Source organism: Schistocerca cancellata, chromosome 6 (genome assembly GCF_023864275.1).
Source record: "Schistocerca cancellata isolate TAMUIC-IGC-003103 chromosome 6, iqSchCanc2.1, whole genome shotgun sequence".
NCBI lineage: Eukaryota > Metazoa > Arthropoda > Insecta > Orthoptera > Acrididae > Schistocerca > Schistocerca cancellata.
This window is the reverse complement of record NC_064631.1, coordinates 296,717,228-296,743,065: the sequence shown is the minus strand read 5'-3', so window position 1 is coordinate 296,743,065 and position 25,838 is coordinate 296,717,228. Positions and strand designations below refer to the sequence as shown.

General features: G+C 43.4%; 1 protein-coding gene and 1 pseudogene across 1 annotated transcript in view; both read right to left on the bottom strand.

The window, feature by feature from the left end:
- The window catches only part of LOC126088299 (uncharacterized oxidoreductase YjmC-like), an 83,502-nt gene extending 63,871 nt beyond the window's left edge, over positions 1–19,631 (bottom strand). Inside the window, exon 1 of the mRNA XM_049906430.1 lies at positions 19,421–19,631. Coding sequence (XP_049762387.1) covers positions 19,421–19,631 — 211 coding nt within the window. The remainder of the gene's footprint in view (positions 1–19,420) is intronic.
- Positions 19,632–20,608: 977 nt separating this feature from the next.
- LOC126089678 (5S ribosomal RNA) lies at positions 20,609–20,726 on the bottom strand (annotated as a pseudogene).
- Positions 20,727–25,838: the final 5,112 nt, after the last annotated feature.

Sequence of the window (25,838 nt, the reverse complement as noted above, 5' to 3'; positions counted from 1 at the left end):
TCTCTCTCTCTCTCTCTCCCTCTCTCTCTCTCCCACACACACACACACACACACACACACACCACACTACCACACACACACACACACACACACACACAAATAATATAAAACAAAAAAAATGGAAGGGTTGGACAAAAATATGGAAAAACCGCGAGAAATGCATGCTTGAACAGAAAAGCAGATGCCAGACAAGTGTGCAAGTTCCGCTCTCGTATTTGGCCACGAACGGCACCTGTGTAATTTCCTCAACACATTGCAAGTGTCAGTCGTAATCAGAACAGTGTTCTGTGTAGTTATGAGTGTATTATGTCGGAGCTAAGCGAATTCGAACATGAGCGTAATGTTAGGGCTCATCTGGTGGGATGCTTCCGTTACCAAGGTAAACGAAGTGTTTGGTCTTTCAAGATCATGTTTTCGAAAGAATTATTACATTACTGGCCATTAAAATTGCTGCACCAAGAAGAAATACAGATGATAAACGGGTATTCATTGGACAAATGTATTATACTAGAACTGACATGTGATTACATTGTCACGAAATTTGGGTGCATAGATCCTGAGAAATCAGTACCCAGAACAACCACCGCTGGCCGTAATAACGCCCTTGATACGTCTGGGCATTGAGTCAAACAGAGCTTGGATGGCGTGTACAAGTACAGCTGCACATGCAGCTTCAGCACGATACCACAGTTCATCAAGAGTAGTGACTGGCGTATTGTGACGAGCCAGTTGCTCGGTCACCATTGACCAGACGTTTTCAATTGGAGAGAGATCTGGAGAATGTGCTGGCCAGTGCAGCAGTCGAACACTTTCTGTATCCAGAAAGGCCCGTACAGGACCTGCAACATGCGCTCGTGCATTATCCTGCTGAAATGTAGGGTTTCGCAGGGATTGAATGAAGGGTAGAGCCACGGGTCGTAACACATCTGAAATGTAACGTCCACTGTTCAAAGTGCCGTCAATGCGAACAAGAGGTGACCGTGACTTGTAGCCAATGGCACCTCATACCATCACGCTGGGTGATACGCCAGTATGGCGATGATGAATACACACTTCCAATGTGCGTTCACCGCGATGTCGCCAAACACGGATGCGACCATGATGATGCTGTAAACAGAACCTGAATTCATCCGAAAAAATGACGTTTTACCATTCGTGCACCCAGGTTCGTCGTTGAGTACACCATTGCAGGCGCTCCTGTCTGTGATGCAGCGTCAAGGGTAACCGCAGCCATGGTCTCCGAGCTGATAGTCCATGCTGCTGCAAACGTCGTCGAACTGTTCGTGCTGATGGTTGTTGTCTTGCAAACGTTCCCATCTGTTGACTCACGGATTGAGACGTGGCTGCACGATCCGTTACAGCCATGCAGATAAGATGCCTGTCATCTCGTCTGCTAGAGGTACGAGACCTTTGGTATCCAGCACGGCGTTCCGTATTACCCTCCTAAACCCACTGATTCCATATTCTGCTAACAGTCATTGGATCTCGACCAACGCGAGCAGCAATGTTGCGATACGATAAACCGCAATCGCGATAGGCTTTAATCCGACCTTTATCAAAGTCGGAAACGTGATGGTACGCATTTCTCCTCCTTAAACGAGGCATCACAACAACGTTTTACCAGGCAACGCCGGTCAACTGCTGTTTGTGTATGAGAAATCGGAAGGAAACTTTCATGTCAGCACGTTGTAGGTGTCGCCACCGGCGCCAACCAATGCTCTGAAAAGCTAATCATTTCCATATCACAGCATCTTCTTCCTGTCGGTTAAATTTCGCGTCTGTAGCACGTCATCTTCGTGGTGTAGCAATTTGAATGGCCAGTAGTGTACTTTGCAGGAATAATGGTACAAGATCCCCTTGAAAACCAAACAGGCCCCTTATTTATCAATCCCAAGCCAAGTGGAAGTTGTTTTGATGCCAACATAGTTTTAAGCATGGTAATATGTTGTGTTTTTATATTGTCATGTTTTTGTCCACCCCCTGTACAGTCCACAGTTACATAACACTAAGCAAGTTAATATGGTGGAAGAATGAGTGTGTGTGTGTGTGTGTGTGTGTGTGTGTGTGCGCGCGCGCTAGTGTGCAGTCTGTATCCTGTGCTAAAAATTATTTTTAATAGTATACGTGGAACAACGGCTTCATCAGCAATATAGCAAGGGTAAATGTAGAACAACATCCGTCAAACTGTTAAGTAATAAAAGATACATTCTGCAAAAGTTGCATAGTTCACAGCTGTCTTAATTTGCATGTACAATAACAGAGTACTCCTATTGTAAGTTGAAAGTCACGCATCTAAATGAAACTACAAAATGTGTCCCAGGAGGAATGGTAAATATTCAAGGATATGACAGGAACGTTCATTTAAACCAAAAACTTTCATATGGACGTGTGCCCTGTTCCGAATGGTTTTCAAGTTAGGACACATTTAATAGTCATTGTTATTTATAAGGGTCGTCCACAAAGTAAGTTCTGTTTCTATTTCTATCCGCGTCAGCGCTACCGTCGCAGTTCCGAGCATGCGCGGCAGTTACTCTGACTCAAGGAGAAGACATGTACGCCATTTTCAGATCGCTGCTGCCGACGTGTGCTTTGTAGCGCTTCTTTACAATGTCAGCTGTAATTGAAAATGCCGCCGCGCGTGAAATCAGATCTGTGATTCGTTTTCTAAATGCAAAAAAGTTAAACCAAAGGAAATTCATTGGCAAATCTGGGAGGTTTACAGACAAAATGCTATGAGTGATTCAATGGTTATAAGATGGGTCAGACTGTTCAACGAAGGACGTGATCAAGTGCACTATGAAGAACGAAATGGACGCCCGTCTGTGGTTATTGATGAACTGGTTCACACAATTGAAGAGAAGATTAAGCACAACTGTAGGTTTACCCACTTAGTGCGCTTGCTATGGAAGTTCTGCAAATCTCACGATCACTAATTCATGAAATTGTCACTGGAAAACTGAAATTTATAAAACTTTGCTCATGTTGGGAACCCAAACTTCTTACTGAACAACACCGAAATCAATGGACAGGCAGTGCACTTCAGTTTTTGACTAGCTACAATGAGAAGGCGATGGTTTTCTTTCTTGGATAGTCACGGGGAATGAAACTTGGGTATCGCATGACATTCCTGAAACAAAACAGCAATCAGTGGAATGGAGGCACACTTCATCCCCAACGAAGGTTAAGCCTAAGCAAATCTTGACACCTCGAAAAGTCACGTGCACCGTTTTTTGGGACAGAAAAGGCATTTTGCTGACTGTTTTCTTACTACGAGGCCAAACAATCAATGCACACGGTTACTGCGAGACCACTAAGAAATTGCGCCGCGCAATACAAAACAAGCGCCGAGGATTACTGTCAAAAGGTTTTGTTTTTTTCCACGATAATGCCCGACCTCACACGGCGAATGTGACCAAACAACTCTTACGGGAATTTCATTGGGATGCGTTTGACCATCCTCCGTACAGTCAGCCCGGACCTCGCTCTTAGCGACTTTCACCTCTTCTTACACCAAAAATCTGTCCTTGGTGGTCAACACTTCAACGATGACGACGAGCTGAAAAAATATGTTTCCACATGGTTGAACACACTGGCAGCAACATTCTATGAAGAATGCATACAAAAACTTGTTCCACGCAATGACAAGTGCATACAAAATTTCGGAAGCTATGTAGAAAAGTAGTTTAACAGTTGCAGATTTTTGTACAACAAATATTTTTTCTGTATCTGTACACGTTTGTTTTATATAACCAAACGGAACTTTCTTTGTGGACATACCTCGTATTATATGTGTCATTCAATAAATTATCAGGTTTACACACGATTGAAAACTATTTATTTTAATACATTCATCCGTCATACAAGTCACATTACAGCTGTTGTACAGTGCATAATAAATGTTCCCATCTCCCATTATCAGCTTCAGTGCATTTGTGCACTGTTAGGAGAACATAATGTGTTGCTTGTCCGAATGCATCTGCACTTTCCCTAATTATTGCAGCAGCATCCATGATGAGACAGAGTAGTTAATCTGGCGTATTCACGTTTTCGTCCGTACGCCTGAGACTTCATCCAACCCCATAAACAAAAATCTAATGGCGTAAGTTCTAAAGATCTTGATGGCTAATTAACTGTACTACCACGACCATTTCAGCGATTAGGGTAAGTGTGGTTGAGATGTTCCCTCACACGTCTGGTAAAATACGGTGGAACTCCGTCGCGCAGGAGGTACACGTGGCCAAAGAACGTCCTCAAGGATTTCAACAAAGAAATTTTCCTAAAACATGTAACCCTGTCCCACCACTCGATCTCCTAAAACAACTGGAACAATCTACATGTTACCGATAATGTCGCACCAAAGACTAAGCGAAAAACGAACACGGAAATTGATTTCCACTGTAGCGCGTGGAATTTTCTGTGCCCATTGATGATTATTACGGGTATTTTTGATTCCATTCCGTTTAAAAGAGGATTCATCAGTGTTAATCTTAATGGAAGCAACGGACAATTGTCAATTAACCAATGACAAAATTCAGTGCCATTGCCGCCATTGTAAAGCTTGTAGACATACTACGCGTGAAATGTGTACAAATTTACCGCATATAATGTTAGCCGCGCACGTGTTCGTGGACACATGCGTGCAGAAAGTCGCCGTGTGCTGCTTATTGCACGACTAGGCTACGCCATTTCAACAATGTGTTGCTGTTCCTGCACAGGTTGAACTACACGTTCAGAAGAAAAAAGGGAACCTGAAAGGAAACGTGTTTCACGCAATGTGCTGAAAACTCTGGTAAACATTCTACGATCTTGAATTCGAAGTATTGGAAAGCGCCGACGTGGAGGGACCTCTTTTCATCGCAGAAGCCATAAATATGCATCATATCTGCATAGGCTACTATCTGTTAATGAAATCGTGTGACATTTCAGCAAGCGCGAGTACAAACACAGCTAACCGATATTTCTCTCAGACACACTTTAAATTCTTTGCAATACTTCACTCACAACACACGACGAACAACTGCGTATTCAACAGGCTACATTAATGGCAAAAAGACATCTTGCGCAAAAGAAGTTGAAAGCAACGAGACAGGTTGGCCAGGAATAATACTCCAAAGAGGATGGGTGGGTAAGATACATAGGAGCGTGCCACTAACCCAACAACAAATGCACATTAAACGAGTTTTATCTCAGAAACCTTTCGGAACAGGACATAAATGCTTATGAAGCTTTTTTTGCTTCAAATGAGCGTTCTTGTCATATGCCTGAATACTGACCATACCTCCTAGAATACCCTGTATATGTGTTTCAGGCCGCTGATGATGCCTTAATAAATCGAGGATAAACGCGTCTGGTTGAACAAATATTGCCTTCTTCACTTGCATATAGATGAGCCTAGCCTTAAAGTCATTAATATAACAATGCAAGAATCGGTGATTTCCTTTTAGCAATTGACACCCAAGTAGCTTGCTACCTAGGCGAGCAATAGTGACGTGCACTTTAAATCAGGTCTAACTGCATGGGACATTTCCCGTTCTCTTTCTTGCTGCATTACGGGACGCGTACATGGAAATTTATGAGCAGCAGATAGTGAGAGAATTCAACACAATTCTACATGTATCACCTTACTCCTCAAGCCACTGCATAAGGTACGGAGCTGCTTACTTTCTACGGCTCCTATAGATGGATTCTGGAACTATGGCGGTCGAGTTATGATTGTTCTGCGCACATACGTAACATATTCTCCAACAGCCAATTAGTGTTCAGTAGTGTTCTGTGCACTCTGCTGGGAATGCCACAGTGAGTATTACACGTGAACGTCTTGAGTTATCTAGTGAAGTTTTACTCCATTTGTTGTAATTTGTCAGTAATGTTGGTGGTAAGCGACACATTCTACATTCATGCTCATAAATTAAGGATAATGCTGGTACATGGTGAAACAACGCTCTGGTGGGCGATCTGCGGTTTTAAATCACCTCGGGGTGTGACTATGCGGTGCATTTGACCTGCGATCGTCGCACGGTGGCGCTGGCAGCAGTCCACATACGCAGAGGTGTGTTGGTGCACGTAAGAGTGCGGTGCAGCGAGTAAGTGTGCACACGTTTCAGGCGTGCTAATGGTGACTGTGTGTTGAAAATGGCTCGAAGAACACATACTGATGACGTTATGAGGGTTAGAATACTAGGGCGACTCGAGGATGGTCAAACACAGCAGGACGTAGCATGGGCCCTCCGTGTGCCACAAAATGTGATCTCAAGATTATGGCAACGATTCCAGCAGACAGGGAACGTGTCCAGGCGCTACAATACGCGACGTCCACAGTGTACAACACCACAAGAAGACCGATATCTCACCATCAGTGACCGCAGATGGCCACAGAGTACTGCAGGTAGCCTTGCTCGGGATCTTACCGCAGCCACTGGAACAGTTGTCTCCAGACACACAATCTACAGACGACTGAACAGACATGGTTTATTCACCCGGAGACCTGCAAGGTGCATTCCACTGACCCCTGGTCACAGGAGAGCCCGCAAAGCCTGGTGTCAAGAACACAGTACATAGTCATTGGAACATTGGTCTCAGGTTATGTTCACGGACGAGTCCAGGTATAGTCTGAACAGTGATTCTCGCCGTGTTTTCATCGCGTGAGACAGGAACCAGGTACCAACCCCTTAATGTCCTTGAAAGGGACCTGTATGGAGGTCGTGGTTTGATGGTATGGGGTGGGATTATGATTGGTGCACGTACACCCCTGTATGTCTTTGACAGAGGAACTGTAATAGGTCAGGTGTATCGGGACGTCATTTTGCGCTAGTATGTCCGCCTTTTCAGGGGTGCAGTGGGTCCCACCTTCCTCCTGATGGATGATAACACACGGCCCCACCGAGCTGCCATCGTGGAGGAGTACCTTGAAACAGAAGATGTCAGGCGAATGGAGTGGCCTGCCTGTTCTCCAGACCTAAACCCCATCGAGCACGTCTGGGATGCTCTCGGTCTTCAAACCCCTACGACACTTCAGGAGCTCCACTGGCACTGGTGCTAGAATGGGAGGCTATACCCCAGCAGCTGCTCGACCACCTGATCCAGAGTATGCCAACCCGTTGTGCGGCCTTTGTACGTGTGCATGGTGATCATATCCCATACTGATATCGGAGTACATGCGTAGCCGGCCGCGGTGGTCTAGCGGTTCTGGCGCTGCAGTCCGGAACCGCGGGACTGCTACGGTCGCAGGTTCGAATCCTGCCTCGGGCATGGGTGTGTGTGATGTCCTTAGGTTAGTTAGGTTTAAGTAGTTCTAAGTTCTAGGGGATTTATGAACTAAGATGTTGAGTCCCATAGTGCTCAGAGCCATTTTTTTAGTACATGCGCAGGAAACAGTGGCGTTTTGTAGCTCATGTGTTTCGGGACGGTTTTCTCAACTTATCACCAATACCGTGGACTTACAGATCTGTCTCATGTATGTTCCCTATGTACCTATGCTATTAATGCCAGTTTTGTGTAGTGCCACGTTGTGTGGCACCACATTCTGCAATTATCCTTAATTTATGAGAATGAGTGTAGTTATACATTAAACGTTAACAGCCGTCTGACGAACGTGTCCGTTCGGAACCGGTAACAGCGTCGCAGTTAGAAATCGGTAACGGCGCCGTCTGTTCTTAATAACAGTATGAGCAGCCATCAGTACTAGCCTTGAAAACCGTTTCGCCTAATTTATCAGCAAATACACACATTAATGTGACCACCGCCTATGTTCGACGTCTACAGAGGGCATTGACAGAGGGCAGGTGGCAGCACCAGCAGTGGAGGAATATAAAGCACGTCAGGAAGATGCGGAAAATATTGCAGCCGTTGTAGTGATCTGAAAACAGCGCGATTCATTTTACGCCCGAAAGGGCATGATCGCTGACTTTTGAGTCAAGGGTGAAAGGATTACTGAAACGGTTAAGTTTGTAAACTGCTGCCGTGGTTAAAGTACTGTATACCATTCATGGCAAAATGGCGTTATCGGAAACTGGCGTCAAGGCAAGTGTGCCATTGATGACAGGTGAAAGACAGCTGTGGAGAAGTGTACAGGCGAATAGATGGTGCAACTGTGGAACAAGTGACCACCCAGATGAACCAAGGGCTACGAACAAGGTCTTCTGAACGACGGTTCAGCGAACGTTGCTGCATGCCTCCGCAGCAAGCGCCTGATTCGGGCAACCTTGCTGACTGTTGTTTGTCGTGGACGAAGGCTAAAATTTACACCCCACTACCGCAACCGGACTTCCATTAAACGGCGATAAGTGGTGTTTTAACCCTAGGTGACCTAAGGGGGGGGGGCGTTCGTTGCACCCATAATTTTTTTATGTCCCCTGCTTTTGCCCAAGTAACTTTCATACTACATATTCCCTTTGAGTTATTGTTTGTTGGCTATTTTATGAAACGTTAGTGTAATATATTTTATAGAAAATTCCTGCTTTGAAACAAAAAATAAATAAACTTATTATGGGTCCAAACCCCCCCCCCCCCCCTTAGGCTTCCATGCTACAGAAAATTTCCCTTAGTAGGATTTCGTATTTCTCATCTCTTCAACAATGCAAATTAGTTTCTTGTTGGTTGGTATTCTTGATATTCACAACAATCGGTTTACTTTCAGAGGAAGTGATTGTTGATGTCAGTCAGCTGTTATTTATCTTGCAAACTTGCAGTAAGTTTGTGCAGTTCCCAACACGTAGGCCTCCAGTAACTTTGGTGTCCTGCACAGCAAAAACGAAACCAAGTAAAAACTTACTGATGTTGTCAACAATGCACCAAGATAAAGGCACTATTGGAGGAGAGAAGAATAAAACCGAGATAAATGCATATTATAATTCCACTAAAGGTAGAATTGATACCATTGATCAAATGGTGCGTATGTACACCTGCAAGAGGGGAACAAAGAGATGGCCTCTATCTGTATTTTACTCTCTCATCGGCATTTCTGCTATCAATGCAACCACCATATTCATCCAGCAACATCCAAGATGGAATGAGAAGAAACACAACAAACGGAAACTTCATATTCTGCAAGCTGGGATGGAACTAGTGAAATTGCAGGTAGGAGAAAGAAGTGCCAATGCAAGAGGGTTATCTAACCAAATTGTTCAATCAATGGAGACTATTCTACAAAAGAAAATCAAAGAAGTGACAACAGAAGCATGTCAGCCTCCTGTAGGGAAAGGTCGGTGCCATATTTGTGTAAGAAAAGCTAAAACAAAGAAGCAGAAGTACAACAATCTAAGTAAACCAAAACAGTATTGTGGACATTGTCATAAACATGTGTGTAACAAACATTCAGAAAAAATTGTGAAGTGTGTCTCTTGCCTTGAAGTTGAGGACTCAGAGTAGTCTATTGTATATGAACACATCTGTATTTTGTATTGTAATATGTCAATTTTTTATTCACTCAATCCAATATTTATAACAATTAACAACATTATTAAACCGATGCCTTAGTTAAAATACATAAACCATTTTGAAAGTTGTAATTTTTCGTCAGTAAACTTATTTAATACCTGTGGGCTCGCCGAACACCCCCCCCCCCCCCCCTTTGGCATCCAGGTTAGAAAGAAAGGCTTGGGCGTCCTAGGGTTAAGACGAATCACGTTTTATACTCCATCGAACACATGACCAATGGCGTGTGCAGCGTGAAATGTCCTGCATGCGTTGTGGTCTCGGGAATGTTTTCGTGGCGTTCCCTGGGCGATCTAATCATTCTGGAAGGCTCAATGGATGAACGCAACTATGCATCTACTCTTGGAGACCATGTCCACTTCTATATGCGGTTTGTTTTTCCTGAGCATGATGGCATCTGCCAGCAGGGCAACGCAACGTGACACACAGTTCGCAGTGTACGTGTGTGGTTCGAAGAGCACCAGAATGAGTTTACAATACTCCCCTGGCCACCAAAATCCCCAGGTCTAAATCCAATGAAGAATCTGTGGGACCACATCGATTGAGCTGTTCGCACCATGGATCCTCAGCGCAGAAATTTAGAGCAGCTTGCCATCGTATTGGCGTCAGCACGGCTCACATCCCTGTCAGTAACTACCAGAATCTCAATAACTCTCGTCCTGGGCAATTCGCGCTTTAAGGGGTGGTTATTCAGCTTTTGATGGGTGGTCGCATTAAGGGGTACTTTACTATCTTTTGGTTCAAAAAATCGATTTTTAACTGCATTTTTGGATCCATGAAAGTGTTTAGAATCCGACCCTGAAACGGTTTTTCCGAATACGGAACGGAAATGTTTGTTATTCGCGGTTGAACAAATAAAATGCACCTGCCTGAAATCGGCCTTTTTCAGCTTCCAGTTTTTTTCTTTCGGAGGACGAGTTATTGTACCGATGCTTGGTAGGAAACACAAAATTCAAGTGAAAGTTTGAACGCGTGTGTTTCGAAGCTAGCCCCTAAGCATTTGCATTCTGGTGTGAAGACTGTTGAGATAGCGACTTTCCTGAAAGTGAGCTGCTTCAACGAAGGGTATTCAGCAATTCTGAAGACCATGAAAACGATGGACCTCACCCTGGGACTCTATTCGACGCAGTTCGCCAAGCATTCGGACGACCACCGGATTCAAGCGGCCGAAAACCGCTTGTCACCGGCCGTACGAGTGGCTCTGGAGCAGCGCAGGATGACCCATGTCGAACAGAACGCCATCTAGGAGGAAGAGGAAGGACTAGTTCATGGACCCAGAATATCAGATTGAACGTATGTTGCATAATATTGCATTTATATGTAGTCAAAACTTCAAACGCGTTTTTCTCGAAATGATATTTTTTTTTATCGCGCGGTATGGCAACTTCAAATCTACTGAACCGATTGGCATGATTCTTTGTTTCCGACGAAGCTAACTACATTGTCTAGGATTTGTACCACTTTTATTCCGATCCAGCAACTATACATATTTTTACTTGACCGACGAAGTCAAAAATTGATAAAAGAACCTATTTTTTCAAATGGCCGCCATTTTGTTTCTTATGGTCCAAATAACTCAAGCGAGGTACAATTGCGAAAGACTCTATTATACTTCTACTCAATTTTGATTTCAGGAGAGGCGGCTGACCTGTGACATACCGCGCGTGGAGGTCTACATCGAAATTTTGTTTCGTTTCGACGGTACTTCCGACATTGCTCTTCGACATTTCCGGTCGAAAAAAATTCCAGTTTGTAGAGATCAATAAACATTTTGACCAAATTTGATATTGATATATATAACACATCCCGAGAAAAAAATTCTCAAAGAACATGCTTTTTTCGGGCCAAAGAAGTAAACCTCCCCTTAATGTGACTGAACAGTGAATTTCCTCTGGAGCCTGCAATTCTAGTTCTCTCACAGGAACTACGACACGGAGTGGTTTTGTTTGTACTGGGTGTACTAAAGATAGTCAATGATGGTTTTAGTCTAGTTGTCCGTGTTCGTTTCCCGACTAGTTAGTCTTGCTTTAGCACGAAGTTCTAAGTTTTATTGCGATTTTTCTTAATGTCTTAATAGTCGACTTAGCAATACCAAACTCCGAGTAGAAACATTGCTTGGATGCCAGGTACTCTCATTTCATTTATTTCGTTTCACTGATTTATTTATCCTATTAAGATTAAGTTTGTCAGACGCGGTGAAAAAAAAAAAAAAGGGAGAGAGAGAGAGAGAGAGAGAGAGAGTTAGAGGGAAAGTTTAAGTGCAGACGGTGCCAGTGTTGAATTATTTCATAAAGATGAAGCTGTCTTCAGAAGGTGGAAACTTGTTTTTAGCACAAGCGTGCAGTGCAGATGAAATTGGATTGTCTCTGTTGATCATCCTGACAACACGCAGGCCAGCACGAAAGACAGGTAAATTGGAACTGGGACCAGGTACCATGAATCGAGTAACCCGTTTAGTAATACAGGGTGCAACAAAAAGGTATGACCATTTCAGGAAACATTCTTCACACATAGAGGAATAAAATGTGTTATACGGACATGGGTTCGCAAGTGCTTTATTTCCATGTAAGAGCTCATTTTCTACTTCTCTTCATAATCACATTAATCATGGGAAGCACACAGAAACGTAACATACCAGTATTTTATAAAACGTTTTCTTCCATGAAATGTTCAAAATACCTTCTTGGCTATACTTGAATAGAAAGTACAGTAAGTTGTAAGTCTTATGTCACGCCCGTGTTTGTTGTTCAAACGGAATGAAAAAAATGGATCTAAGCACTATGGGACTTAACATCTGAGGTCATCAGTCCCCTAGACTTAGAACTACTTAAACCTAACTAACCTAAGGACATCACATACATCCATGCCCGAGGCAGGATTCGAACCTGCGACCGTAGCAGCCGCGTGGTTCCGGACTGAAGCCCCTAGAACCGCTCCACCACAGCGGCCGGCTCCAATGGAGTAAAGGTAATGTTGATATACGACTGATTTCATGCGACTAACTTCACCGCTCTATTAGAATCAAGCATGCACAACCAGTTGTTTAATATTCATCATCGACTGTGCAAGCAAGTGGCATCAATTATTTGATGTTCATCATGGAGCTGGTTTCCGGTACAGTGTGAAAGACGGCAAGTCTTGTGTTCTTGCCCCCCTTTCATTTTTATTACTGTCATGACGTTTAGTTAGATGCATTGACAGTGCTTCCGTACTGTGTACATGGGCATCTATTTGCACTGGGTACTTAGAGGTGACGGGTCTTTCCTTCTGTTGTCTAAGATTTTGTGATCTGTCTGTGCTGCCGTTACATGGGGAGAAACGCGCTGATCGGAGTGTTATCAGAGAACCGGCTTAATGAGCCGAAATCTGGTACGTGGAAGCGGTCAGCAGCAGATAGAATGTCGGAGAGCACTTGGGGACTGGTAGCCGCTTTCACGTCCCGGGAGTTTGTGCTGGGGCCGGAACGACACCATGGGGAGTCACCAAGCGACCAGCAGTGGTCTGCTGCTAACACATTCTGCGTATTGTTCTAAATGCTATCCAGAGTGCTTTTTACGACTTTCAGGTCCTCTCGAATGACGAGCCAGCGCCCTCGAAATTGTTCCCTGCTGGGAGAGTAAATTTTTCGGAATCTGGAGGTTATCAGTAGACCAGATGGACGAGGACTTTCCTTTAAGAGAAGCGTATTTGCTAGCGTTGTAAAAAGTTTCTTCTCTGAATTTGAGATAGCCCCATGCTGCTGGATGCCCGACACTTTGGCGCCCATGCAGCCGGTGTAGTTTTTGGAAAATTGGGTTCCCACTCCAAATGGTTTCCCACACGCAGTAAAAATAAGCGTCGTGACTGGGAATCAGACGGCGGCGTCACATATGTAAAATTGGAATGGAATACGCTTGTATCGGGAGAAATTTCCAAAACGATGGTGCCCCGATAGGGTGTTTGAAGCAATCGTCTTTGGGAGCATAGGACATTTAAGCCTAATACTCGCAACTGGCGGAGTCCTACGACGAGAAACGTGCAGGAGAAAATTCTTCACGCCGCTGATGAAAATCCTAATGTCAGCGTAAGAGAATTATCTATAGCTGTATCAGGTAATGTTTACTACGTGACTGTTTGAGAGTGCAACATGAAGACCTACCATATCCGTACCACGTGCAGTGCATACAGGCACAATGAGTAGCTCATTGTCCTGCACGACTGTACCTCTGCAAATATTAATTAAACCTGTCAACTCTAATTTTAGAGCAAATGTGTTGTTCACGGATGAGGCCCCATTTCAAAGTGGTCATATCGTAAACTTTCACAAGCCGTACCTGTGTTCTGTCGAGAATCCTCGCGCATTTGTTCATATCACACCATCAACAAAGATTCTCCGTCAACGTTTGGGCCGGCATTGTTGGTGGCTTTCTGTTGAAGCCTCGTATTCTTCCACCCAGGCTCAATGGAGAAACTTGCCTTGCTTTCTTAGATAACACTCTACCTGTTGTACTAGAACATGTGAGTCTGACTACATGAGTACTTCATACGTGATGGAGCTCCTCCACGTTTCAGTGTCAATGTTCATAGGGTCCTAAGTAATAGGTTCCGTGATAGCTGTAGTGGTGCACCAATTCCTTGACCTTCACACTCTCTGGACCTAAACCCACTAGAATTTTATTTGTGGAGGCATTTCATGGCCCTTGTGTACAGAACCCCAGTATAATACGTACAGGGTCTTTGTGCCCGTATTGTGGAAGGCTGTGAAACAATATGCTAGTTTCCAGGGTAACATCAGTGCATCAGGGATACAACGTGACAACGGGTTGAAATATTTATCCTTGCTAACGGAGGGCATTTTGGACATTTCATTTAGGAAAGTGTTTCATACTGCACTGCACCTTTGGGTCTAGTCAAACAGGGGATACAACCCGTCGGCTTTGACCAATGACGTCAGAATTGGCCAGAGATCATTTATTACACAGATGAAAGAGCTGACAAGAGTGTTCAGAAACAAAGGTATACGAGAGACGAAAAATATAGTTGACGTATATAAAGGCCAGTAGTATTTTCATGTTAAGGATATCGCGTGTTTGTATCGTATTATTTCTCTGGAAAATGAAAGGGAAAAAATGGATGGAAAATATTGGTAGCATAGAATACATCACGTCACATACATATGAGTTGTATCTCGAACCTCATTCGAACTGTATTGCTTAAGTGCAGTACAGGATACAAGTTTGGCATACGTCGATTTCTTCGTTTTCACTAGCATTAGTGTCCTGTTGTTCAGTTGAACTATATATCCCCTGCTTCACTAAACCCTAAATGAAGCACGAGATACAAATTTTACATGTGTTGTTTATTTCGCCTCCGCTTTCACTAACAGTCTGTTCTTACGTAGATATTAGTACTACTGATAGCAGAACGAGCTACGTACATAATATTTGTATCCCATACTTCCGTTGACCTCTGTATTTGTACACTGCTAACGCAAACGTGGTAATGGACTTAACGTTACATTTGCAAACTGTATCTCAGCTGAACTACGCGAAGAGGCAATAGGACAACACATATACGAGGTGCGTTCAAGTTCTAAGGCCTCCGATTTTTTTTCTCCAGACTGGAAAGAGATAGAAACATGCGCATTGTTTTAAAATGAGGCCGCGTTCATTGTCAATACGTCCCAGAGATGGCAGCACCATATGGCAGATGGAATTTTACCGCCAGCGGCGAAAATGAGAACTGTTTTAAATACTTAAAATGGCGACGTTTACCTTACTTGATCAGTGTGCAATCATCGTTTTCTGAATTTGCGTGGTGTGAAACCAATTGAAATTCATTGACAGTTGAAGGAGACATGTGGTGATGGAGTTATGGATGTGTCGAAAGTGCGTTCGTGGGTGCGACAGTTTAATGAAGGCAGAACATCGTGTGACAACAAACCGAAACAACCTCGGGCTCGCACAAGCTGGTCTGACGACATGATCGAGAAAGTGGAGAGAATTGTTTTGGGGGATCACCGAATGAATGTTGAACAGATCATCTCCAGAGTTGGCATTTCTGTGGGTTCTGTGCACACAGTCCTGCATGACGACCTGAAATGCGAAAAGTGTCATCCAGGTGGGTGCCACGAATGCTGATGGACGACCACAGGGCTGCCCGTGTGGCATGTTGCCAAGCAATGTTGACGCGCAACGACAACATGGATGGGACTTTCTTTTCGTCGGTTGTGACAATGGATGAGACGTGGATGCCATTTTTCAATCCAGAAACAAAGCGCCAGTCAGCTCAATGAAAACACACAGATTCACCGCCACCAAAAAAATTTTGGGTAACCCCCAGTGCTGAAAAAATGATAGTGTCCATGTTCTGGGACAGCGAGAGCGTAATCCTTACCCATTGCGTTCCAAAGGTGTTTTGAAGAACAAATTCCTTCCTGCACTGCAACAAAAACGTCCGAGAAGGGCTGCGCGTGTGCTGTTTCACCAAGACAACACACCCGCACATCGAGCTAACGTTACACAACAGTTTCTTCGTGATAACAACTTGAAGTGATTTCTCATGCTCCCTACTCGCCTGACCTGGCTCCTAGTGACTTTTGGCTTTTTCCAACAATGAAAGACACTCTCCGTGGCCGCACATTCACCAGCCGTGCTGCTATTGCCTCAGCGATTTTCCAGTGGTCAAAACAGACTCCTAAAGAAGCCTTCGCCGCTGCCATGGAATCATGGCGTCAGCATTGTGAAAAATGTGTACGTTTGCAGGGCGATTACGTCGAGAAGTAACGCCAGTTTCATCGATTTCGGGTGAGTAGTTAATTAGAAAAAAAAATCGGAGGCCTTAGAACTTGAATGCACCTCGTACAATTTATATCCCGTACTTCACTATGGGGTACAGTTTTTTTCCGCCTTTGATGCTAATAGTATCTCATTCTGTACTTGAGCTATATAGCTATACACAACATTTGTATCCTGCTATCCAGTTGACATATGTTGGTAAATTTCATCAATGTTGTATATGTCGTTCTTTCCGGTTCAAACGGCTCTGAGCACTATGGGACTCAACTGCTGAGGTCATTAGTCCCGTAGAACTTAGAACTAGTTAAATCTAACTAACCTAAGGACAGCACACACATCCATGCCCGAGGCAGGATTCGAACCTGCGACCGTAGCGGTCTCGCGGTTCCAGACTGCAGCGCCAGAACCGCGCGGCCACTTCGGCCGGCTCGTTCTTTCCGAATACGTAGTGTCAGAGTAAAGGCCAACTGAAGGATCGGATACAAATTTCAGTTGTGTCGGCCGTCTCGCCTTCAATATTGCTAGTACAGATCCGAAAAAATCGTACTGATACTAATGCTGGGAAACGAAAGAAGGACGACAGCTGCGAAATTTCTATTACGTACTGGACTACACGAAAACATACGTTTTGGTGTAATACAACAATGAAATACGTCAAAATAGTCAAATGCAGCAAAAGAAGAAAATGGAAAAGTGAACTTACCAGACGGGAACTTCCTAAAAGAACAGAAGCTTGCCTAGAAAGACCAACAAAAATCACATACGGCGACGATATACACTTGTGAGGCGCATATCTTCGCCGCACTCACGTCATCGAACAGACTCAGCTATTAGATCACACACTTGGGAAAAATAAATCGTGGCCAACATGTCTTCGCCCATAGCCTATCGTAAATCATCGAGGTTCATCGGAACAGATAAATCCATACCTACAACCGAAATTGAGATACTAAAAGTTGTTCTAAAATAAGAAACTAATAGTCCAGATTACCTCAATATCATAAAGAATGTTATTAAGTGCCGAATGGTTAAAGAAACACACACGACAAATGCACACGAAGAATATTTTCAGCAATATGTAGCGATCTCTTTTAAAATCACATTCAGTTATTTTAATGTACAATTATAGCGCTTATCCTGAACACGGAACTGTTTTATTTTCTATGGCTCGAAGTGAAAACATTACTATCTATGAGTAATGTATGACGTCATTGGTCGAAGCCGACGGGTTGTATCCCCTGCTTCACTAGACCCCGTTCTTTCCCTGTGTCTTTCCCATGGTTAATGTGTTGCAGAGTTGTAGAAACTGAGCTGCAAAATGGCCTACAACAGCACTGTTTCCACAAGAAATTTTAAAACACGAATAACACAAATAGAGTACATATACTAATGACTATGCTACCACAAGTGTGCAATTTTTATTCTTACCCATGTGAAATCACAAGCAGGTTCTGATACCATTGATAAAGCGTTTCCATACCCATATACATGGGGCATATTTTCTTCCTCTACACGTGGGGCAAGTTTTATGAAGTTTGGCCATATCATTTTGTTATAAGCTGCATAAATCGTTTCGCCTCCAGCAGTTTGCGCTTAGCAGGTGAAAGCTTGCAAAAGTGACAAATGTTTGAAGTTAAAGATGATCACCTGCTATGTCGGGAAAAAATCGAAATGAACATTGACAAAAAGAGTTGCTTGTGACGTTCAGTGCGGCCCTTGCATCATTATGTATACACTACTGGCCATTAAAATTGCTACACCAAGAAGATGACGTGCTACAGACGCGAAATTTAACCGACAGGAAGAAGATGCTGTGATATGCAATTGATTAGCTTTTCAGAGCATTCACACAAGGTTGGCGCCGGTGGCGACACCTACAACGTGCTGACAAGAGGAAAGTTTCCAACCGATTTCTCATACACGGACAGCAGTTGACCGGCGGTGCCTGGTGAAAGGAGGAGAAATGCGTACCATCACGTTTCCGACTTTGATAAAGGCCGGATTGCAGCCTATCGCGATTGCGGTTTATCGTATTGCGATATTGCTGCTCCGTTGGTCGAGATCTAATGACTTAGCAGAATATGCAATCTGTGGGTTCAGAGGGTAATACGGAACGCCATGCTGGATCCCAACGGCCTCGTATCACTAGCAGTCGAGATGACAGGCACCTTATCAACATGGCTGTAACGGATCGTGCAGCCACGTCTCGATCCCAGAGCCAACAGATGGGGAAGTTTGCAAGACAACAACAATCTGCACGAACAGTTCGACGACGTTCGCAGCAGCATGGATTATCAGCTCGGAGACCACGGTTGTGGTCACCCTTGATGCTGCATCACCGACAGGAGTGCCTGTGATGGTGTACTCAATGACGAACCTGGCTGCACGAATGGCAAAATGTCATTTTTTTCGGATGAATCCAGGTTCTGTTTACAGCATCATGATGGTGGCATCCGTGTTTGGCGACATCGTGGTGATCGCACATTGGAAGCGTGTATTCGTCATCGCCATACTGGCGTATCACCCGGCGTGATGGTATGGGCTGCCATTGGTGACACGTCTCGGTCACCTCTTGTTCACATTGACGGCACTTTGAACAGTGGACGTTACATTTCGGATGTGTTACGACCCGTGGCTCTACCCTTCATTCGATCCCTGTGAAACCCTACATTTCAGCAGGATAATGCACGACCGCATGTTGCAGGTATTGTATGGGCCTTTCTGGATACAGAAAATGTTCGACTGCTGTCCTGGCCAGCACATTCTCCAGATCTCTCACCAACTGAAAACGTCTGGTCAATGGTGGCCGAGCAACTGGCTCGTCACAATACGCCAGTCACTACTCTTGATGAACTGTGATATCGTGTTGAAGCTTCATGTTCAGCTGTACCTGTTCACGCCATCCAAGCTCTGTTTGACTCTGCCCAGGCGTATCAAGGCCGTTATTACGGCCAGAGGTGGTTGTTCTGGGTACTGATTTCTCAGGATCTATGCACCCAAATTTCGTGAAAATGTAATCACATATCAGTTCTAATATAATATATTTGTCCAATGGATACTCGTTTATCATCTGCATTTCTTCTTGGCGTAGCAATTTTAATAGCCAGTAGTGTATATGTAAGTGCAACCTAGAATGGGAATAAAGTGTAAGATAGTCACGGAGTTGATCAGGATGCAGAGAGTGTAGTAAGGTATAGTGAAGAGATACTGACCGAGCCTGTTCATGCCATGGCTGAAGTGTCCCCTATAGTCGGCGGCGACTAGCACGTCTGCCTGGATGCAGGCCTTGTCTGTACAGGTACCCACAGCCTTCAAACAGTCCACGATGAAGCGGTGTACTTCCGCCACCGGCACGACGAGACCTTTCCCCGACGACTTCGCAGAGGCTACTGAAGACAGCCAGCGTCGCGTCACCACAGCCATTGCTACCTGCGGGCCTGCCAACCCTGTAGGCACAATATCACCAACCTCTGTGTCATCGCCTGCTCTCAGCACAAGAGAGTGGTGTATTGAATAACTGTATACCGACTTGTAGCCACTAAATGTTCTGAGTCGCCGTTCATTTGTATGATGGGCTACATGACATGGAATCTTTTTGCAGTTTTATAATCTGAATAAATTCTGCAGTATCTCTATTGTTACAACTTGATGAATCCGTTTCTCAAATATGCATTACTTTTTCAATACTTTCCATAGGCATTTCTTCAGACATGCCCTGGAAAGTGTGTTGGGATCCCTGCTGTTCATGTTGCATACTAATGAGCTGGCAAATAATATGAAAAGCATCTTCAGACAGTAGATAGAACAGTTATCTGTAATGAAGTTCTATGTGAAAAAATCTGCACAAATAATCTGTCAGATCGTGATAAGATTTAGAAGTGGTGCAAAGATTGGCAACTTGTTACATTGTATGCACATATAGAACTGTATACATACAAAACTAAGAGTGGTATCCTATGACTGAAACATTAATGAGTCTCACCTCTGGAATCAGACAGCTCACACAAATACTTGGGTTTAACAATTTACAGGGACATGAAACAGAATGCTCACGTAGGTTTGGTTGCACGTAAAGCAGATGGCGAACTTCCGTTCATTGGAAGTATACTGGGAAAATGCAGTCAGTCTACAAAGGAGACCGCGTAAAAATCATTTGTGCGGCTCCCCTTAGAGTAAAAAACTAAAAAGCTAAACTCCTTCCGAACAGGCCATGAAGGCCCAAAGGTACCGACCGGCCGCCGTGTCATCCTCACCCACAGGCGTCACTGGATGCGGATATGGAGGGGGATGTGGTCAGCACACCACTCTCCCAGCCGTATGTCAGTTTCCGAGACCGGAGCCCCTACTTCTCAATCAAGTAACTCCTCAGTTTGCCCCACAAGGGCTCAGTGCACCCTGCTTGCCAACAGCGCTCGGCAGACTGGATGGTCACCCATCCAAGTGCTAGCCCAGCCCGACAGCGCTTAACTTCGGTGATCTGACGGGAACCGGTGTTACCACTGCGGCAAGGTCGTTGGTCTCCCCTTAGAATATTGCTCTATAGTGTACAATCCATATCAAATAGCACTATCAGGAGAAACTGAACGTATACAAAGAAGGGCAGAATGAGTGGTGACAGGTTTGTCAAACTTACAGGACAATTATTCTGTGAAAGCCTATTTCCTTTTAAGAACCAGTAATAACTAAATAATTTAATGTTCTGCAGCTCTCTACCTATTGCTCCTAAGGAACAGCAAAGACTATACTAATTACAGTGTACACGGAAATATTTATTCAGTCATTCTACCCTTGCTCCATACTTGTAAAGGGAAAAATCCAGGTATGAGGTACAATGTTAGGCACATTCCGCCAGGCCAGCGGTTTGCAGAGTATGGATGCAGATGTAGGGTTGCATAATGTTTTTTCAAAGAGATAATATGAAATAACATTCCAGCTACAAGTTATTGGCAGCTTAAAACTATGTGCCGGACCCAGACTCGAACTCGGGATCTTAGCCTTCCGTGGGCAAGTGCTCTACTAACTGAGCTACCCAAGCACGACTAACGAGCCCTCCTCACAGCTGTAATTCTGCCAATACCTCATCTTGCCCGCGAAAGGCAAAGGTCCCGATTTCGAGTCTCGGGCCAGCACACAGTTTCAATCTGCCAGAAAGTTTCATGTCAGCGCACACTCCGCTGCAGGGTGAAAATGTCATTCTTCCCTGCTACTGTTCAAATCTAACTGACTCAAATAACAGGCTAAAATTAGAAAGCGCTCTAAGAATGAAGCATAGTGACGTAAGCAGTTACCTACCAGACTGTCTCGATGACTGCTTTCAAAGCACATAGAGTGTCAATGAAAGCACTTTGAAATATTTATAAAATTACTAATTTTCGTATCTGTGTTTTTTGTGATTTTCAGAGTGCATATTTTGCGTTGATATGCAGTTTTTTATTTCTCTTGGATTTCTTTTGATCTTACAGAATTCAATGTGTTACTCACTCATCACTTTGCTTTCTGGTTAATACCTTGCCCTGAATGGGATCATTAACCATTGTATCCCCATCGAATCAAAACTCAACAATTATGACAGTATTTTCTTCTGTATTTTTTTCTTCTCTTTTCTCTCATTAATACCACCTACGTAAATGTGAAATTGTGTATAACATTTTGCACATGCATATTCATATGAGTGCTACGCCCAGAGGAATTAATATCTGGATAAACTCGAGGAACAGGGAGATGGCACCTGAAGGGCTGTGTGTCTTAGGAGGATAAGTAGTGGAATTTGTTGTCTTGTTTGGTTGCACGATGCATGAAAGGTAGGAATAGTTTATATGTAGGATGATAAGACTTAACTATCGATTTGGAAGAAGATGTAAACAAAGAGAAGACTATGGGAGGTCGTGTGCTAATGTTTAAAAAGAAAAAGGTTTCAGTTAATTAATGCTACAGAGCATATATAGAAACTGTTAGACATTTGGAAGAAGAACACCACGATGTAGAACGCCCTTTGTATAAATGGTGCTAAGACAGCTTTTTCGTTCAAACATAAACTGGGGTGCGATTTTACACGAATGGAATCCGTATCAGAGTGGATTTTTAATATCAACTGCGTCCAAACATTCGTTGTTCACTGTTATACATATATTTGATTTCCATAAACTGCTACTATACGGCGATCCAGCTCCTATTGGCATCATCAGAATCATTGGCGTATCAATGATGATTTCGTGAAATTCATGGACGAAAAAACGCCGTACTGGATACAGCTACAAAGGAGACAGAGATTGCTGTGCCAGTCGACCTTTCGTATTATGATCACGTAGGAGAAGATTCCATTCATACATCTTTTGTCACCGAAAAATATTGACATGAAGAGCGACGTGAACAAAATAACCTTTGGCATGTGCAATTCAGAATATGGTTGGCAGTTCTACTGCTAGTTAAAATTTCATTAGACATTATCAATCTGTACACTAACGTCCCACTTAATGAAACAATCCAAATTAACGAAAAAAAATCTTTGGAGACACGTCCAGTTGAGGAGATCAGAAGCAGATGAATTTATCTCACTACTCAGACTTACCTTGTCAGACAGTTATTTTATTTTCAATAACCAACACTACAGACAAGCCTTGCAGGCACCAAACATATTCGTTGACAAAACTGGAAATGACTTGTACACCAATCATACAGAATCGAAATATAAAAAACAATACTACGTATCTGAAGGTATGTTGACAACACTTTTGTTCTGTTCAATGTAACAAAACAAGAAAATTTTACATTTTGTTCTCAGTTCAACAAATTACAACCCAGCTCACTATCGAACATGAGGAGAACAACAAAATAAATTTTCGACGCTTAGAAATTGGGTAAGCAAAATCAGTACATACCTTCAACGTTTTCAGAAAACCTACAACTGCAGATAAAATGAGCCATAACAATTTCTGTCATCACAGAAGCACCAAAGAATCGTATTTTAGATCTTGTATCAACAGAATATACAAATATCTATAGTCACGCCAATGTTAAATCAGAAATGGCAACACTAAAGACTATAGCACGTAACAATGGATATAATCCAACACTTGTCGACAAAACATCTTCCAAAACAAACAAATCGAATAAAAGTAAATTAAAGGACGTAATTACATTTTATCGAACACATAACGAAGAGGAGGGCAACTACGTTGTCTTACGTATTAACGGAAAATATCAGATAAAGTTCAGTACGCCCTACGAAAAACAAGCCTAAAAACTGGGTTTAAGTCACAGAACACAATAAAGTCACAAATACGCCATTCACTGGAACAACACACAAAATTTTCTCGTACTGGAGTTTATAAAATGAAATGTAAAGAATGCGAAAAATTGTACATCAAACAAGGAGAAATTTTAAAAAGAAATTCCAGGAACACTCCGGTAATAGTGGAAATGAATCTTCAGCGTTCAGGACACATCTGACAGAACAAAATCAATAAATGATAGACACAGAACAGCGCTTCTGAATTATGCAGACAGCTAAAAATGGCAAATACTAAACATTCTTGAGGACCTAGAAATCTTTACTCACATTGAAGAAGATCCCAATAATACTACAAACGAAAAAATCGAGCTAAGAAACAATAATTATCGAAAATCTCACAACTATCTCAGTGCTCAGACGAAATAGCCTCCCAAACAAAACATAACAGAATTTACACTAATTATATTTTAGGCAGTTTACTTTTATATTAATTATATTTTACATGTGTATTCTTAATAAACGAAACAACACATTGAATGTAAATGAAACGATTGCTCACAGCAACTTACCTCCATGCCTAAATCACAAAAAGCAAAATGCATGAACAGATATCTTTGACATATTTGACGACATCGCTGGTTTTGTACAGCACACTGCCACAGACTAATACATGTGTGTTAGAAAAACACTAATGTGACGCTGCCTCATCTATAACTATGGAAGTTACCATAGAGGAGAAATAATTTTACTATGTGGAAATTGCCTCCAAGTCTCTAGCACTACGAGGCTCGCTGGAACCAATTAAAAAATTTTAGTATCTAACATCAGCAAAAACACTTATCTATGAAGGCGCAAAAACAAATTACACCTATACACTGGACATTCGAAACCACAACTAGAAACACTTCGCAAATCCAATAGCTGATGACCATAGCGTGTAGAATTATGCCGGCCGAAGTGGCCGAGCGGTTCTAGGCGCTTCAGTCTGGAACCGCGCGACCGCTATAGTCGCAGGTTCGAATCCTACCTCGGGCATGGATGTGTATGATGTCCTTAGGTTAGTTATATTTAATTAGTTCTAAGTTCTAGGGGACTGATGACCTCAGCTATTAAGTTCCATAGTGCTCAGAGCCATTTGAACCCTTCTTTTTTTTTATCTCTTCTGTAGGACCGCAGACGAGAGGCACGTAACCCGGTGCTGGTCAACACCATCTAGAGACAGGGCCAGACAGCCAGACTACCATATCGTGACGTCATAGCCAATTAATATAAAGCAACCAACACAAAAAGAATCGTGTGGTTCGTAAAGCTAGGGATTTTTGATTTGATACTTGAATGAGGTTAGTTAACAGAGAAAAATGTATTCAGTGAGGCGACAAATGTCAACTGGATACGTCCTGATATCGCGTCGGATCTCCTTTTGCTCGGTGTAGTGTAGGAACTCGATATGACACGGATTCAAGTCGCTGGAAGCTCCTGCTGCCACTATAGCCGTCCATAACTGCAAAAATGTTGCCGGTGCAGGATTTTCTGCATGAAATGTCGTCTCGATTATGTCCCATAAACGTTTTACGGGATTCATGTCGGGCGATCTGGGAGGTCAAATAATTTGCTCGAGTTGTCCAGAATGTTCTTCAAACCAGCTACGAACAATTGTGACCTGGAGATATGTGGACCCATGAAGTCCATGAATGGCAGAAAATGGTCTCCAAGTTGCTGAACATAACCATTTCCAGTCAATGATCGGTTCAGTGGGACCAGACGGACCAATCCATTCCATGTAAACACAGCCCACACCATTATGAAGCCACCACCAGCTTGCACAGAGTTTTGTTGACAACCTGTATCCATGGTTTCGTGGGGTCTGCACCACACTGGAACCCTACTGTCACCTCGTACCAACTGAAATCGGAACTCATCTGACCAGGCCACGGTTTTCCAGTCGTCTAGGGTCCAACCGATATCTCACAAGCCCAGGAGAGGCGTTGCAGCCGATGTCATACAGTTAGCAAAGGCATGTGCGCAGGTCAGCTGCTGCCACAGCTCATAGCCAAATTTCCTCAAAATGTCCTAACAGATATGTTCGTCCCACACTGATTTCTGCTGTTATTTCACGCAGTGCTGCTTGTCTGTTAGCACTGACAACTTCATGTAAACGCCGCTGCTGGCGGTCGTTAAGTGAAGGTCGTCGATCACTGCATTGTCCTTATGAGAGATAATGCCTTGAATTTGGTATCATCAGCACATTCTTTGCGCTGTGGCTCTCGAAATACTGTTGCATCCTGGCACAGCCTCACTATAACAGAATGAAGGAAGTGTGAACTGCGTAGCGCAATCGGGACAATGGGTTAGTTATAAACTGCTGTCAACCTTTATATCGGAGATGAGAGGGAGAGAAT